We start from the raw sequence: 17,572 nt of genomic DNA on the forward strand, positions 1-17,572 counted from the left end.
TTTGAATAACTAGATAACTGTGCATGCTATTATCAACTTGGAAGGAAAAACTCAATATTCCAATATATTTAATAATGTTTACATTCCCCTCTATATATAGATGATAATACTCATCTATTTTAGGGATATTTACAACTTTCCTAGGAAAGAATCAAAACTACATAAAACAGAAAACTATAAAAATGGAAACTCAATAATTAGTCAGCAATCAACATTACCAAAAATCTAGTAAATCATGATAGAACAAAACATGTGGAAATTGATCAACATTTCATAAAGGAGAAGATAGAGGAATGAATAATCAAGATGTACGTGCCTACATGCCTTCAAACAACTGACATTCTTACCAAGGCTCTACTAAGAAAGGTGTTTGATGATTTGAGTTCCAAGCTGGAGTTAATAAATATTTACCGCCCAACTTGAGGGGGAGTGTAGAATTATAGGAAAATTTAATTTGATGATTTGTCAGCAATGTAAGGGGCTAAGATTGAGGAGATCTATAGCTAACAAATCGTGTTTTCTTATCCCATGATTTTAGGAGATTTGGTAGTCTGTTACCAAATCTGTAGATGAGTAGGATATTAGAAAAAACTAGCCTATTTAATTGTTAGCAAATTTTGAGTCATTCCAAAGCTGAGCACATGTTTACCTAAGTGGATCGTGCTGTTTAATTCTTAAACAATGAACTCTTTAATCATCCATGAAAATATGAGAAGTTCTGCACAAAATTAAGAGGGAGCATGCATAATTTTCATATGAAATATTGCAGACCAATTTTGCCTTCTAGCAACTCTAGTTTAAAACAAACCTTTCAATATGGATTGAACATGAAATTAACCAGATCACATAAATGTAGCATAAAATGGCAATGCACACACTTAGGGGAACAACTATGGATGCATTATATTTTGGTGTATCATACATTACTCTTTTAAATGCCAATAAAAGCAGGAAAAACTGCCAAGTATGGTGTAATAACTATGGTTTAAAACTACCCCAACAAATTAACAAGGTGATTAAAGCAGACAGTGGAAATAAAAATTATAAGATGCCCTAGTGCAATTGCAATTTGAGTTTTCTAGCCAACCTAGCATTAATAGCCTGCGTGAACAGAAGGCAGCATAGGTGACTGATGCAGATAATGAATCTCACAAGTCTTAGAATACATTTTATGTTACTTTCTCTTCAGCCGTGCCTAGTTGATACCTTTAATTCCTACAAAGGAATAAAAAGTGCTTGGCGAAATAACTTCTTAACTGAAGGGAAGCAGGCACGAACTTCGTAGATGAAAATGTGAGATACTAAGCTCAAATCTCTGAATGCAAAAGTAGATTCTCAGAGCCCCATTAATGGAACATGGAAGCAGCTTTGAATCTTTTCTAGACAAGCCCTTCTCTGTTGATGATTGGAATATTTGAACTTATCAACAGCTAGATTGTCGCAATGTGAAGAGGATGTATTGAAATTGGCAATGGAAAATAGAATATAGTTTGCAAATGAAGCATTATTCATTTTTTTTTTTTATCTTTTACTGAGCAAACATGAAGGCATCATTGAAACTGTAAAAGGGGAAAAAATACTCACAAGAACTAGATGCTCCTTGAATCAAGCAGTTTCTTAAAAACAACAACAGAATGTGAACGATTTGAGTAAAACAATGACTGGCCTACACAGAGTACAAAGACGATTCTCTATTCCTAAGACTCCACCATGCGGAGTACAAAGGCAATTCTAGCTCACTAAAACTCAGTTATGTAGGGTACAAAAACAATTCTTGCTCCCAATCTCTCCTGCAATACAAGGAGGCTTGAGTTTTCCCATTGATACCAGGATGAGCATTTTTCAACTAGTTCATCAAAGAAATCATCCAGCTTCTCAATTGTGACATTGGGCATTACCACTATATGTGTTATATTTCCTTGACAAGCTGACTGCCACCTACGAACAAACTTCTCATCTAAAGGTCGCTCAAACACAACCATGTCGCTGTTCTCATTTAGCATAGCACTAATCCCAGCAGCAAGTAGACAGTTCTTCAAATAGTGAGCATTTCTAAGGCATATATGCACTTCTTTCTGGAACCTTTTGTAGCCCTTTTTGTTCAGGGTGTACCAAAGAAATATAGGAACATGACCATTCCGATTTTCCATTATCGTGGCATCCCTTGAAACAAGGTACTCAGCATTGCTTGACAAGGCATTGATGTGCTCTAGCCTTGTCATCAAGATACCGCAAGGCATTGGACAACCAATCCACTTATGGCCATAAACACTAACACTTCCTATAGGCTTCTTGAAAGAAACTTTGAGTGCCTGTCTACCAGAAAGAATAATGAGCCAAAAGAAAACAATTTCACCAATATTTAGGTAAGGTTAGAATTAAATATGAGGAAGGAAAAAAAAAAGGAAGGCAACATAAAGTACTAGAGCTATTTAGGACAAGCTTTTAAGTTTCATTCACTAGCCAGCTAGACCAAAGAAATAATATATTATTGGTAATTATTAGTCCAAAAATGAATGTCAACTCAGGCTCATCCTTTTCGCAGTTTTATCAAAGATATATATTCTTACCACTATATTCACTTGAGTCTTTATATAGGAAAGACACATTCTTAAGAAATGTCACCATATCAGCCATTTAGGACAATTTCAAGTCCAATTTCTCTACAGGAGAAGGTAGATTGGACTATGATGACAATCAGGGGATGTAATTCAATCCATTAGAACTTATAATGACTTACACATTTGACAAAAGGCATCATAAGTCCAAATAGAGCTCCATCACAATAAATGTAGAACTGATCATGAGTGAATCTAGTTTCTTCAAGAGCTTTTATGACAACCTCAGGGTCATCAACTGCTCCTTTGACAGTTGTCCCTATGATACGAATGATTCGCTGCATGCCTCAATTAAACGAATGAGAAACCATGTGCTTAGGTAAGCGCACACATACATACACACACACCCTAGAGAGACAAGAGTGAGAGAGAGACCTATATTAACATTGATGATGGCTGGTTTGTCTTTATTGGCCAGTAGTTTAACCTTAAAATCTGCACTATCAATCTCACCAGAAACCAGAGTGTCAACCTTCATACATTCCATTTTATACATTCTTGCGGCTTTAAAAACAGAATAATGCGAGTCCCTTGAAGCATACAAAATCCCATCAGGAAACACTTCCCTCCTGCAAAGTTGAGCAATGCTTAGTTTCACTCTCCCTAGACAAAAAATAATTTCTAATTATTATGTAAAAGTTCAAGTGACCAGGTTAATTAAGCTCAACAATACTCACCCAACTAAAATCCCATGGAGATTGCCTATTGTGCCACAATTTGTGATGTACCCCCAATATTCATTCTTCTCTATTTCCTAGAGACGAGCTAACCAATCAAACACAGCAACCTCAAACTGTCTTAAATGGACACCATAGTTGCTTTCAACAAAAGGATCCCCAACATTGTTGATGTAGAAATGCTGCAATTACTCCAGAGCACCATAATCGAAATCCATATTAACAGGATAACTTGCAAAAGATATTTTGCATTTCAAGTAAAAGCCAAGCATTTATATATGGGAGCAAAACAATATGACATTATCTTGAATACCGTTGACTCTCACTCTCTCTTCTTTTTTTTTTTTTTTTTGAAAAAAAAGGACAGTACCTAATTTTATTGATAGCTCTCACTTGTGGTGGAGGAAAACCGTGATTACAACCAAGCACCTAGGGGTTACAAAAAAATCCCCAAAACCCAGGCTGCAAAAAACAACTTTAACTCTAATACCAACATACAAATATCCATAAAGAACCACAAGAAAAAAAACCAACACAGAACAAAGGACAAAGAACAACCTACATTGAATCGTCAGTGCACATCAATACTAAAAATACCAAAAGAAAAGAAATGTAACTAGAAACTTACCTTACTAAGATATCCGTAGATACGGCAATCCAATTCTGTCAATGCGAATAAGACCTTTCAACACACTAGGCAACGGATGTCTGACATCATTCCAGTCCATGTAAGAACCCCCCGCTCCTTGCTTAGCAAGTAAATCAGCCACATTATTTCTTTCACGAAATACATGACTTACTTTATACTCTATGGAGCCAAGACAAATCATCAAGATTAGCAACTCTCCTCCGTCATCAATCCTATTAGTGAGGTTGACGAAAGGCAAAAACTAAGTTCCTAATTTTTCACAAGATTAGCAACTCTCCTCCATTATTAATTCACTTGCTCCTAAGAAGCAATAATGGCTGGAATCTATCAAGAATTCCATCCATGCAAGTAGTGCAAACTCGTGGATGTTCTTTATCATGAATATTAAGCTGAGGGGTGATCATATTTTATAAATAACCTATATAGTACTTGGTCCTTTCAAGAAAGGTCTTTTTGTAGCAAGCCAAGACACTAGCCACGTAAGCCTCCTTATCCTCAGTGAACTCTTCATTTGCGTCAGGCTCTATCACTGTCAGACACGTGTTGTGCACATTCCCTCCCAGCATGATGTCCCTACCGCCGTTCTTATGTCCATTCGATACCAGCACTGGAGGCAACTGTTCCCCCAGGACAAGAATCAAAGAGATATCAAGATCCCCCTTCACAACACTCAAAAAGAAAGATGAAGAGAAAGCTATGGGCATGATGGAAATGGGGAATTGGCTTGTCATTTATAGGCGCGAGGTCTCCTCTCTCGCTCATTGTGTCTCGAGTGAGTGGCATGTAGGGTCAGCTAACCACCAACAAGCGAAGTTCAAAATTTTAAAGTATTAGTTGACCCTACAATGAATCACAATTATGACTTATTATCAATTACGTGCCCTCGTTTTTATTAATGGGGCAACATGTAATTTTTATAATATTTTATATAATTATATTTTAAAATTTAAAATATTTTCATAAAAATAATATAATTTTATAAAAATATCTTCTTTTTAATATATATATATAATAAAATGTATCGTTAGAATATCACTACTTTTTTAAAAAAAAGTAAGATTATTAAACATTTAAAGTATCATGTAAATTTGTAATTAATGAAGTTTCATTGGGATCTTTGGGATGTTTTGTCCACCTCTCGCCCAACTTCATTTGGTCGTATTATTCATGGACGGTGAGAATATAGTTGAAATCAAGCTCGAAACTATTTTTCATCAGGCCTGCTGCTATAAAAGACAATTCCTAAGAGAATTATTATTTTTTATTGATTCAGCACTATAAGCATATCATCATAATTGTACATCATGCACAACCTTTCAATTTCTGATAGTTCTCAAAATATTCTAACACAAGTCATTCAAAAACCTCAAGTCATGGATGAAACTTAAACATACCAACAATCCGATCAAGTGTTAAGTGAGGATAGGAGGCCGATAGTTACAACTTCCATATGTGGAATATATGTTTATAAATTGAATTGCCTAAAATATGATAAATGAATAAGAATTTCTTACAATTTCTTGTTCCAAATATAAACTTTTTTACAATATACTATAAAATTTGTAGAAGAAGCAGGGGTCCCACGGTTTTCCATGGCAAAAAATGAAATTGCTTGAAATTGACTAAATGGAACAACCAAAAAGGAAACCAACGGAGAATCAAAACCTCTAAAATTGCTTCTAAAGCATTTGTAGGACAGTAGCTAAAAAAAAAACACGTAGTATAAAAGGAGAAGAAAGAATGACATTGAAAAGAATAAGAAAGCTAGGAAAGGAAATGAAATGAAGAGAAATAGTATTAATGAGATTTAGCATCTCGAATCAGCTAGCAGCTCTATGTATGGTTGAACAAGTTTGATTAGTGCCTAGTTTTCAATATTGCAGGTTAAGTTATTATTTACATTTATCTGTATTTTTTCGTGGATAACCATGCATGCATGCAAGTTTTGTTACCACCGGTAGACTGGTGCATGCTGCTCATGGAGGGCTTTGATTCTTGTTAGCCAGACAACATAAAGGGCTTTGATTCAAGCAACAGTCATTGTTGATCACAATTTCCTAAGAAAACTACTTGGTTTATATAGTGGAAAAGAAAATCCACCGGTACTGCATTAATTTTGTATAAAGTTTCCTTATGGTGAATTTTGCATGCAATAACGTACAGTTTGCGAAGAGAATGTATTGAAATCGGCAATGGAAAATAAAAAATAGTGTGCAAATGAAGCATTTTTGAAATTTTCTTATCTTATTCCGAGCAAACATGAAGGCGTCATTGAAACTGGAAATAAAGGAAATAACAAACAAAAGGGAATTAAATGCAGCTCCTTGAATCAAGCATTTTCATACAAATAAAACAACAACAGCAGATCATTGGGAACACATGAAATGACTCACCCATGCAGAGTACAAAGATGATTCTCTATTCCTAAGACTCCACCTACATCATGTGAAATACAAAAACAATTCTCATTCCCAATCTCTTTCACAATACAAGGAGGCTTGGCTTTTCCACCTTGATACTAGGATGAGCGTTTTACAACTAGTTCATCAAAGAAATCATCCAGCTTCTCAATTGTGACATTGTGCATCACCACTACATGTGCTATATTTCCTTGACAAGCTAACTGCCACCTGCAAACAAAATTCTCATCCAAATGTTGCTCAAACACAACTGTGTTGCTGTGCTCATTCAACATTGCACTAATCCCAGCAGCTTGTAAGCAGTCCTTCAAATAGAGAGCATTTCTAAGGCATATCTGAACTTTTTTCTTGAACCCTGTGTAGCCTTTTTTGTTGAGAGTGTACCACAAAAAGATAGGAGCATGACATTCTGGCTTTCCATTATTGTGGCATCCCTTGAAGCAAGGTCTCAGCATTGCTTAACATGGCATTGATGACATTGATGTGCTCCAGCCTTGTCATCAAGTCACCACAAGGCATTGGACATAATTCACTTATGGCCAGAAACACTAACACTTCTTATAGGTTTCTTGAAAGGAACTTTGAGTGCTTGTCTGGCCACTATAAAGAATAATGAGCCAAAAGGAAACAACTGCTCCAATATTTAGGACAAGCATTGAAGTTTCATTCACTAACCAGCTTAGACCAAAAGAATAGTATATTACTGTTAACTATGAGTTCAAGAATGAATGTCAATTCAGGCTCATTCATTTTGTAGGTTTATCAAAGATATCCTTATAATTACCAGTACTATATTCGCTCCAGTCTTTATAGGAAAGACACACTCTTAAAAAAATCACTATGTCAACTATTTAGGACAATTTCAAGTCCAATTTCTCTACAAGAGAAGGCGAATTTGATTGTGATGACAATCAGGAGAGAAGATTGAATCCATTAGAACCAAAGACTCACACATTTGACAAAAGGAATCATAAGACCAAATAAAGTTCCGTCACAATGAATGTAGAACCGATTATGAGTGAATCTAGTTTCTTCAAGAGCTTCTATTAACATTGAGTATGTATATTAAAAAAAAGGCTTTATTGGTTTGGCCGGTTCAGCAGTTTGAACTAAGGTCAAACCGCTGCCGAACCAACGTATGTTGGTTTTGAAAAAATGTCACAGTGCACCGACCAGTTCCAACTGATTCCTGACATGGCCTGTCGGTTTGCGTCGGTGGCGACCTGTTTGTTAGTTTTCTATACACCCCTAGTTGTGTGCATGTTATGTCCCAACACGATCTCCCTACCGCCGTTCACATATTCGTTCACTACCACTGTTGGAGAAAACTGTTCCCCCACGACCACATCCTTCAGAGCGAGTGTATCTTACGGAATATCTTCTGCTCAACACTTTTCAATGCTTCCAATCATAGCTTATTCCCTTCTTCACCAAAGGATTACTCTTTGAAAAAGGAAACGAAAACAAAATTCATAGAGATAATTGAACAGAATTGTAGAAAAATAGTTTTGGCCTTCTCACCAAACCAGTATGTTGTGTAGTCATTATATAGGTAGTTACATATTATATATCTTTTGTACAAAGTAGCAAATGATACAATAATCATAAATGCTATTGGTTTGCTTAATCAATGAGATCACAAAGTTATATTGAAGATTTTGAAAAATCCATGATTATTGCAACGGTTTGCCTTTAAGTGTGAGCTTCCATATTTGTAATGTTGGCTGTTTGGAGGCTTTCATATTTGTAAGGTTGCATAATCCGTAGGTAAATCCTACAAAATTTTGATGCTTTTTACATATATAACTGTCACATGGAGAGGCTGATGTTAGTTGATGTCCTCAACCAGGTTTTGTTGCCAGCGATAGGTTGGCTTTGTTCATAGAAAGTTTCCGTAATGTTATATGCAGTTATGAGTTATATAAGCATGACGCATTCTTTTGAAAATAAGTAGAGTTTACTATTAAAAAACTAATTTTTTTTATGTAGATATCATATTTACTTACTTATTTTTAAAATAAGTGAGCAGCACCAGTTTGCGTATTCTGTAACTGTAAATTTTATTTCTTTTTTTCAAATCAAATTATGCCATTAAATACTTGATAATATAATTTTTTAATTTATCAATTTTTGGTGTTGAATATTGAAAGAAACAAAACTTAAGCATGTGACTTTTTCTATTTTCTAATTTCCCAATTTGAAATAAATTGAAATCTTTTATTTTGTTTGAAAATTGTATGTACAAGTTATGTATACAACGCATAAAAATTCATAAGAAAGTTGTTGACCCGTAATGATTAATTGAGAAAATAAAATTGATCCAAAATTATAATTTATTTTACAATTTATTACAAAAACCATCAATTACTATCTTTTGGCAATGTTCATGCAGATCTAATTATTAAAATCGATTAAAAATAAAAAGACAAGGGGTGCAGATACAACCTTAACAGTCAAAACGTAGCTCGAGCTAAAAGGAAGTCGGATTTATCGAAAAGCTAGAAAGCTTAAAATTCTGGACTCGTTGCAGTCATATGATAAAAGTGGAACTTTAAGGAAGGGGACTTGGGCTGACCATTGTCAGAGATACGATGGATCGATTCATATTTTTTTTTTTTTTTTTTTTCACTCTCTAGACTTTATAAGTTACTTTCAAATGCACTTATCCAAGTAAATAATCATGAAGTACCAGTTGGGTGAATGTGTTACTTATCGGTTATTTTATTTTTTAGATCCGTACATAAAACACATTAACATAATAAGATTTGATTAATAAAATTTAAATTTAAAAAAAGAGAAGTACTACAATTACAAAAAGATTTTATAAAATAAACTTATAAATTAACATAACTTCATATAATATATTAGATTTATTTTATAATAAAAATAATTTTACAATTTAATGAATTACATCAAATCACGTCAATTTATAAGTTTACTTTTATATAATCTTTTGTAATTAAAATATTTCTCTTAAAAAAAGTTTTTTAAATCAAAGTATATCACGTAAGTAATTTACTATGTGTATAATCCACAACAACTTGCAAATAAAATTTTCCGTTATTTTAGAAAAAGAGAGCTAATACATAGAAGGATGGGGTGTGTTACCCCATATGATAATGATAAAGATAAGCGATATATGAAATCTCACATTATTTGAGAATGAGAAGTTCTTACTTTTTAGGATATACTAATAGGGCTCTAATTATATTATAATTAGTCATTTTGAAGTATAAATCATGTAGTTTGAATCTTCTATTAAGGTATTACAAATGATATTATAGCATATTCTAATAAAAAATATTGGATTTAAGCCGTGTCACCTATAATGAACAGGTTCAATGAAAACGTCAGAAATTTAAAAGGAGTAGATTGTGATATTTTATATGATAAGGATAAGAATAAGTAATGTATGAGATCTTATATTATTTAAAAAGAAGAAATTTTTATTCTTTATAATATTTTAATAAAATTCAAATTATATTATTGATTAATATTTTTAAAATATAAATAATGTAGTTTGAATCTTTTGTTAGGATGTTACATGTGAAAATAAGGAAAGGTGGTGTGGAGTAAGAAAATTATGGAAACAAAGGGGATATAACTTTCTTGAATGAATACAAGGAAGTTTCGCAGTACAAAGGTTGTATACTGCATTACGAATCTTCTCGTCCGTCAAACAAACTGCAAAGAAACTGCAAAGAAACAAACGAGGGACAACTTGTTAGTTGTGAGGGAGTCGAGATAACTACGTTGAAGATAACCACTATGCCTTTCTTTATTCATGAATTCGCGTTTGTGCATTATTTGGGTCCCACATTTGCCGTGGGACAGCCAGGTGGAGTGGGCGCTGATTCATGCAGCTGTATCGCGGGGCCCATTGCCAAGGTCAGACTCAGAGACAAGTGCCCTCAGTTGCAGAATCCTATGCACCTACAGTCTGCAGATCATACACCCCCCATGGTTTGACCGATGCATGAGGTGAGGATGAAAAACGACGGACATACACAGTAAAAAAAATAATGTTATATACAATCTTAAAATTATAAATATCATATAATTATTTTAAAAAAATAAAATTTATGATTAAAAAATTAATTTTTTTATATAAATCACATATTAATTTATTTTTTTAAAATGAATGCACATCTCTTACATAATTACGATTATAAATATTATTTTTCTTGTAAAAGAGCCTCTTGATAATACATTTTATTTATTTTTTTTCTTATTTTTTATTTTTTAATATTTTTTAAAAAATTTCAATATTATTAAAAAATATTTATTTAATCCTTACATAAATTAAAAAAAATGAAAATGAAGATTATTATTGTCTATAGAGTTGCCACACTTCTATTCATTATTTTTACAAGTATTAATTTTGTGCAATTCTAAAATGTTTAGTTAATAAAAAATATTACAGTTAAAAAAATTTATAAAATTAAATTAAAAAATTTATTTTATAATAAAAATAATTTTATAATCTGATGTATTATATTAAATTAAAATAATTTATAAATTTATTTTTTATAAAATTATTTTGTGCTAAAGCATTCTTTTAATTAATTAAATAAAGAAAGGGAGAAGTTAGGGAATTCAACAACCACATACAACATAAGTGTCAACACAAGCAGCAGGCAAACATGAACACGTATGACCACACTCTCCCCCACAATTCCCGAAATCCCCATCAAACCCCTCTCCCCAACTCAACCTACCGGTTCACCCCCCCACCCCCTTTTCTGTCTCTCTCTATCACACCCAAATCGTCCCGATCCTCTGCTCAGCCACGCAACCGGAAAATGGAATCGTCTCCGATCTACCGGCTCCCGCAGGACACTCTCCACCAGATCTTCTCGAGCCTTCCGCTCCGTCAGATCATGATCTGCCGATCGGTTTGCAAGCTCTTCCACCAGGTTCTGACTTCGTCCTGCTTCATAGACCTCATCTCCTCCCAATCGCCTCTCTCCCTCATCGCTCTCCGGCCCCCTCATCACCACCACCACCATCGCCACTTATCGTATCTTCCTTCCCTCCACGTCTTCGACCCCGACCAGAATCAATGGCTCAGATTCACCCTCGACTTTCTACCCTTCCGGTCACCGCACCCTGTCGCGTCCTCCCCCGGACTCATCTACCTCTGGGCCGACTCACCTCACTTGTCTGAGCCCAACAAGTCGCTCGTGGTCTGCAACCCCTTAACTCGTCAATTCCGAGTTCTCCCCCAGCTCGGCTCGGCCTGGTCGCGCCACGGCTCAGTCCTCGTCGACTCGGCTAACCGGGTTATGGTACTCACGGAACTCGCGGCCCTATACTTCTCTGGCTCGAACCAGTGGCTCAAATTCTCTTCCAATCTCCAGGCGAAACCCCGAAGCCCGATCCTAGTCTCCGAGTCGGTCTACGCCCTCTGCGACGTCGGTTCACATTGGCGAAGCCAATGGAAGCTGTTCGCTTGCAGAATCACAAGCGCCCGGAACTGCCAGACCTGGACTTGCCTGGAACGCCCCGATTGGGGGGACGTGTTCGACATCCTAAAACGACCGCGTTTGGTCCGCGGGAGCGGGAAACGAATCCTGATGATCGGAGGGCTGAAGTCGTCGTTTTCACTGAACGCGTCGTGCTCGACGATCCTGATCCTGAGGCTGGATCTGGAGACGCTGGAGTGGGACGAAGCGGGCCGCATGCCCGGGGAGATGTTCGAGTGCTTCAAGGAGTCGAGCAAGTTCAAGGTGTTTGGTGGTGGTGATAGAGTCTGCTTCTCGGGCAAGAGGGTCGGAAAATTGGCCATGTGGGACCGCTGCGAAGGGAAAGGGGAGTGGCGGTGGATCAACATGGTGCCCGGGAGCGGCGTCGGCGATGGGCTCTGTCGTGGGTTCGTGTTCGAGGCGAGGCTCACGGCTTTGCCTTGATGGCAATTAGAGGTTGGTGGTGGTGTTCGTTAATGTTGCTCTTCTTGTTGGATTAAAATCACCTCATCTAATTATGTTGTACCATAATGTTGTATTCGGATACGCAAAAATGCTTTTTTATCATTGCTAATTGAGGATTGCCTACATGTTGTTCTTTCTCAATGCATTAAATCAATGTATCTTTATCAATTTTGGTTGATATCAGAGACTCTAACATGGTATTGTGGTATATGTACATCAGAGAATCGTTTGTGTGATAAACTTGCCATTTTAAGGTTTTTGTTTTGGGATTGCCATAAGTCTTGCCACAAGACTGTTCAGTACTTCATTTCGAACTTCTAATGGCATGTAATTTATCATTTAAATGTACAGCGAGTACTAAAGCTAGTTAATTTAAGAAGTGGAGCTTTTGTATGCATGTGGATAAGAGGACTCTCCCAAGTCCTATCTGCAATATGCTAGGGGTTTGTGAGATTCCATTTCATGGAGTGTGTGTGGTGAATCTATGATGCTTTTAGGATGGTTTTATGAATTAGCTTAAAAAAAAAGATGATTTCGTGAATTGGTGGATTCGAAAGGTAAATGCTGAAATGCCTTTCTTTTTGCTCATTCTTGTGGTTCTAACCCATATAGATAGATACACATGCTTGATTAAAAAAGAAGTTATTTTCTTTCATTTCATTTGTTCTGCATGTAGATACTTCTGAACCAAAACTCTAAGTTGTTTAGGTGCAGTATAATGCTCTTATAGCTCTTGAAAACTACAAGTTACTGTCATATTTAGCAATTAATGTGGGGCATGTTTTAGTAGTAAAAGGGTGAAAATGAGAGGAGAATTTCCCAGCAAACTGCAATGCAATAGCAAGGCTTTTCACTTAAAACAAGTTTGGCCTCTGAATGCATTTTGGCATCATACATAGAGAAGTTCTTATCAATATTCATTCAATTGATTAAGATGTGTTAATTTATCAAAATGTTCGACAGGGGGCATGTTCAAGTGCCCGATTGGATGAATTTTTGAATCTATGGTAGTCATGAAGCTTTCTTACATAAGGGATTATGCTTCCAATCAATCTCTAAGGCTTAGATAATGGTAAAGTAGTTATGCTATATATGCATTCTTATCATCCAGATTATTCTGATTCTGGGGTTCAAATTATGTGGCGCTAAACTTTTATTTGATAGGTAAAGTATAATTTTATTGAAATAAAGGTGAACACGAAGTATACCGGAAGTATACAAAGACCATGCCTAATTACATCTAGGTACTAGTGAGAGATACAAGCACGTTATGAAAATTATCCATATTACAAATAATGACAGAAACCCAAGAAAGTAAAGTATTGTAGAAGAATTACTTTAACTCATCCACAGAACGCTCCATGTCTTCAAAGCACCCCTTATTTCTCTCCAGTCACAAGCACCACATAATGCAGTGAGGGATCATTCTCCACATAGCAACTATTTGTGTATTCCACCTAATTCCTGTCCAACACCCCAGCATATCCTTAACTCTTCTGGGCATGACCCAAGCTACCCATTCGCCTCAATGGAATGTCCAACCCACATGACTTGTACTCTAAAAGGACTAGTCAATTATACAATTGGATGCCTATTGAAACCTTATAAAGAGCAAAAAGTTCTCTTTCCTAAACAATGTGGGATCTCATTCACTATCCACTTTTATCCTTATCATATAGGGTATTATAGTCTACCTCCTTAAATTCCTAACATTCTTGTTGGGCTTATCTATTGTAAGTGCTCAAGTTTCGCATTTCTGGTTGGGATAAACTCTGATATCATTTATAAGGTCTCAATGGAAGGCCCAAAACACATGGGTTATATTCCCAAAAAACTAATCAATACTACAATCGGAGCCCCATTGGAACCTTATAAAGAGTAAGAACTTCTCATTCTCAAGTAATGTGAGATTCTATTCACCACCTACTATTTTCCTTATCATATAGGAGTATCACATCCCTATCCTATTAAAAATCTCATTCCATAAACACCTGACCATCTCACAATGTAACAAGAGATGATCTACTGATTCTTCGTCACTTTTGCACAAAAAACACCAATTTGTTATAACCCCACTCTAGGGGATTGAAATCGACCCTCCTCGATAGTAATAATTAATGCCCTAAATTGCTTCTTGAATCCGTGACAAGAAATCCCCCCACACTTCTGGATATCCTTCACTTTCTGAATCATCCAATCCGATGGCGCACGTTCTGTTGTGAGTAAAGGAGACAGTGCGTAATGGTTCAGGGTCCACCTTCGCCTCCTTATACACCAATTGAAGAGTGTAGTTTAGGTCCTCAGGCTTAGACGAAGTGCATAATGATTCAGACGTTGATTTCATTACCCCTTGTCGCTACCCAGAAACCTTCGCCAAAGCATAAAGCGCCTGAACATCTTCCCCACAACCCCTCAATCCTATCTATGGGTGTTTAGACTGCCCAGAAATCTTTGTCAGAGCAGAAACCACCTAAGCCCCTTCCCCACTATCTATCGGCCTTGTCTGTGTGTATGTTGTGCCTGGGATTGTGCTTTTGCCATTGAGAAAAGATTGAGATCCAACACTGGATCGACCATCAGAACCACCGAGATCTACTTTTGGACCACCGTTGGTGGTTCCTCAAACCCTCGTGAACCCACCATTGACATCTCAACACCTTCATTTCCTTCTCCTAGGTCCTTTGTCGCCGTCGCTAAGTTTCTCGGAGTCACCATCGTCTTCTTGTGAGTCTGTTGAGTGACGCAAGGGCTTGTTGGGGCTGTCTGCACCTTTGCCAGCGACGATGACTGTCTCCTGCCTGTAGAAGGCCCATCCTCTCCGTTCCCCTTGATCCTCCATGATTGTTGGGTTCAAGCCCTAAAATTAGGCCCTGTTACCTGGAGCCCAACCGATCTTCCCATTTGGCTTAGACCTGGCTCAGTCCTTGTGGAGCCCATTTGTTTGTGGCCTAACCTATTTCCTTTAGATCGGCCACCTGATCCCTCATAGTCTTTTATCTTGTCATAGGCCTCATAGCCCAGACCCATCCCATGTACATCACCCAGGCCCATTTGACCATCCTCCTCCATGCACGTGTCAAGACCTCCACCTTTTCTTGTAGTACTGACAATTGTGTTTGTACATCCAGCAAAGTTTTGTGCGCATCCTCATTTGCCAAACCAACACCACACCTGCTTCCTTCATCGCTCCAACGAGCCCTTGCTGTCCCACAGGTTAGTGGAGCTTGTCCACCCGTATCGATCTTCATTGCTGCCCCAGAACTATGAGTCGACGTCTTCTGTTGTACCGGGACTTTCCTATACGAACAGCGCTATGAGTGATTAACCACCAACCATCGCCTCTGGGCCTCCCCTTCTTTATCATAAAAGTCTAGTCCTTTCTCCGAAACTACTTCCCACAGTGCATCCGCCATTTTCCTCCAGCCCTTTTCTCCCATTTCTTCAGGTATGAAAATGAAGCTACGTCGACCTCTACCACCATACTCCACTAGAGCCATGTAACGTCCACGAACATTCGATCACCTTTGCACGATAAAAATTCCAGTACCCTCCCTCATGGTATTATAAGGTTATGTTTGGGTAATAAGGTGATCTTAAATACTTTGTAAAAAGTAGTAAAAAGTAATGAAAAAGTATTGAATAGTAGTACAAAATAGTAAAAAGTATGTAAAAAGTAATGATAAAATAATGAATAGTAGTGATACTTCATCACCTAAACCAACCCTAAAAATCTTTCTTATCACCCTTAATGCAAACCTCCAAAGTTTTGGCAAACCAATGCACCGTAGGAATTTCCAACCTCATCTCCTTCACCACCCTCCTACTCCTCTCAGTGATGAACAAGAACTTCCCATCCTTCAACAAGTCGAACTCCTTTGATTCTATAGCCAAATGGTTCAGGAACCCCATAATCACCCTAATCTCACTAAGACAACGCTCAACCCTGTGGCGCTAAACTAATGTATTAAGATATGAGTGTATGCCTTATATGTGTGGTGTATAGGTCATTTGGAAATATGCTCCCGAAGGAAAACAGGCTTGAGAAACAAAGCTGGAACCTGTGCTAAATAGACAGGGTGTGAGTGTTTGCGTCTAGCTCAGCTGCCTTCTCATGCCAGATAGCTCAGAATGATTGGATATATGCCTTAAGCAGTGCTTTTTCTTTGGATTTTGCAGAATTGCTTGATTTTTCGGACTTTTGTTTGCAATAATATAGGAGTTGCTCAATTTTGATTTGCTTCCCGTGTACGGCGCGTTCTCCACTATCCTAGTGAACTAATTATTCACTTTGATCGAGAAAAGAATTACCTTTAGAATGTGTGGAATAACTGTTCTCGTACAATCTCATATTATTTTATTATTATTTATAAATTATTTCATTTGTTAACAACATTTTGATACTTTTCACCTCAAACGGAACCTTAAACTTCCCTTCGGTATTAATTAAAAATGTTTTGTTCGTAACTTAGAGCATTATTAATAGATTATATATATGTAAAAGATAATTTTGATGAATGGAAAATAAATTTAAATTTTGATGAATGTAAAATGAATTTAAATTTAAATTATTCCATTTATATAAATCTCCACATTATAATAGCTATTTTTTTATTATATAACAATAAAATAATATATGATAAATTTGACTTTAGTTATTTACATTGGATATCTATTTATTTATTATATAGTAATAAGTAATTAATAATTTAAAAATTATTTAATTTTTTTGATTATTAATTTATTTTATTTTATTGCATTTTACTATTTAATTTAAAGAAACTTATAGACGTTTGTGGATGTAGATAGAGAGAAGAGAAAGTGTTATAAAAAAATAATAAAATAAATATTTGATATATGTACAGTAGATATCAAATTTGATATTTTCTTTGTAATTACTGTAGCTAAAAGTTACAAAATTTGATAATGGCTAATCCATTACAAGTAAATTTTATATCTCATAATTAAAATGTACACTTACTTTTGGATATAGATAATCTTAATAGAAAAAATTTAATTACAAGTATAATTATATACTAATATGTATACTAATTTAATGTATTTGGTTAAAAAGTAAATTTTATTAAAAATAATATTAATTTAAATTTTAAATATAAAAAAATTAATATTGATATACAGATTAATACGAAGTAAAATTTAACCTAAAGAGACTGTCCTTAGATGGTACGTTTAGCTGCTGAGTCTTGTCGGGGGTTTTAACTTTCGAATCTGTGGTGAAAGGGAAGGGTCTTTTTTAAGTCTTGGTTGGATCAGGAACTGC

The 17,572-nt window shown here is 36.0% G+C and overlaps 1 protein-coding gene and 1 pseudogene across 1 annotated transcript; one reads left to right on the forward strand and one right to left on the reverse strand.

Annotated features, from left to right (window-relative positions):
* Nucleotides 1-1,746: 1,746 nt before the first annotated feature.
* LOC122299593 lies at nt 1,747-6,819 on the reverse strand (annotated as a pseudogene).
* A 4,244-nt stretch (nt 6,820-11,063) lies between these two features.
* LOC122299700 (SKP1-interacting partner 15) lies at nt 11,064-12,534 on the forward strand. Its single transcript, XM_043110113.1, has one exon. It carries the CDS (start codon nt 11,167-11,169, stop codon nt 12,271-12,273), a length of 1,107 nt encoding a protein of 368 aa, XP_042966047.1. The 5' UTR covers nt 11,064-11,166; the 3' UTR covers nt 12,274-12,534.
* The last annotated feature ends 5,038 nt before the right edge of the window (nt 12,535-17,572 follow it).

Source organism: Carya illinoinensis, chromosome 16 (assembly GCF_018687715.1).
Source record: "Carya illinoinensis cultivar Pawnee chromosome 16, C.illinoinensisPawnee_v1, whole genome shotgun sequence".
NCBI classification, from domain to species: domain Eukaryota; kingdom Viridiplantae; phylum Streptophyta; class Magnoliopsida; order Fagales; family Juglandaceae; genus Carya; species Carya illinoinensis.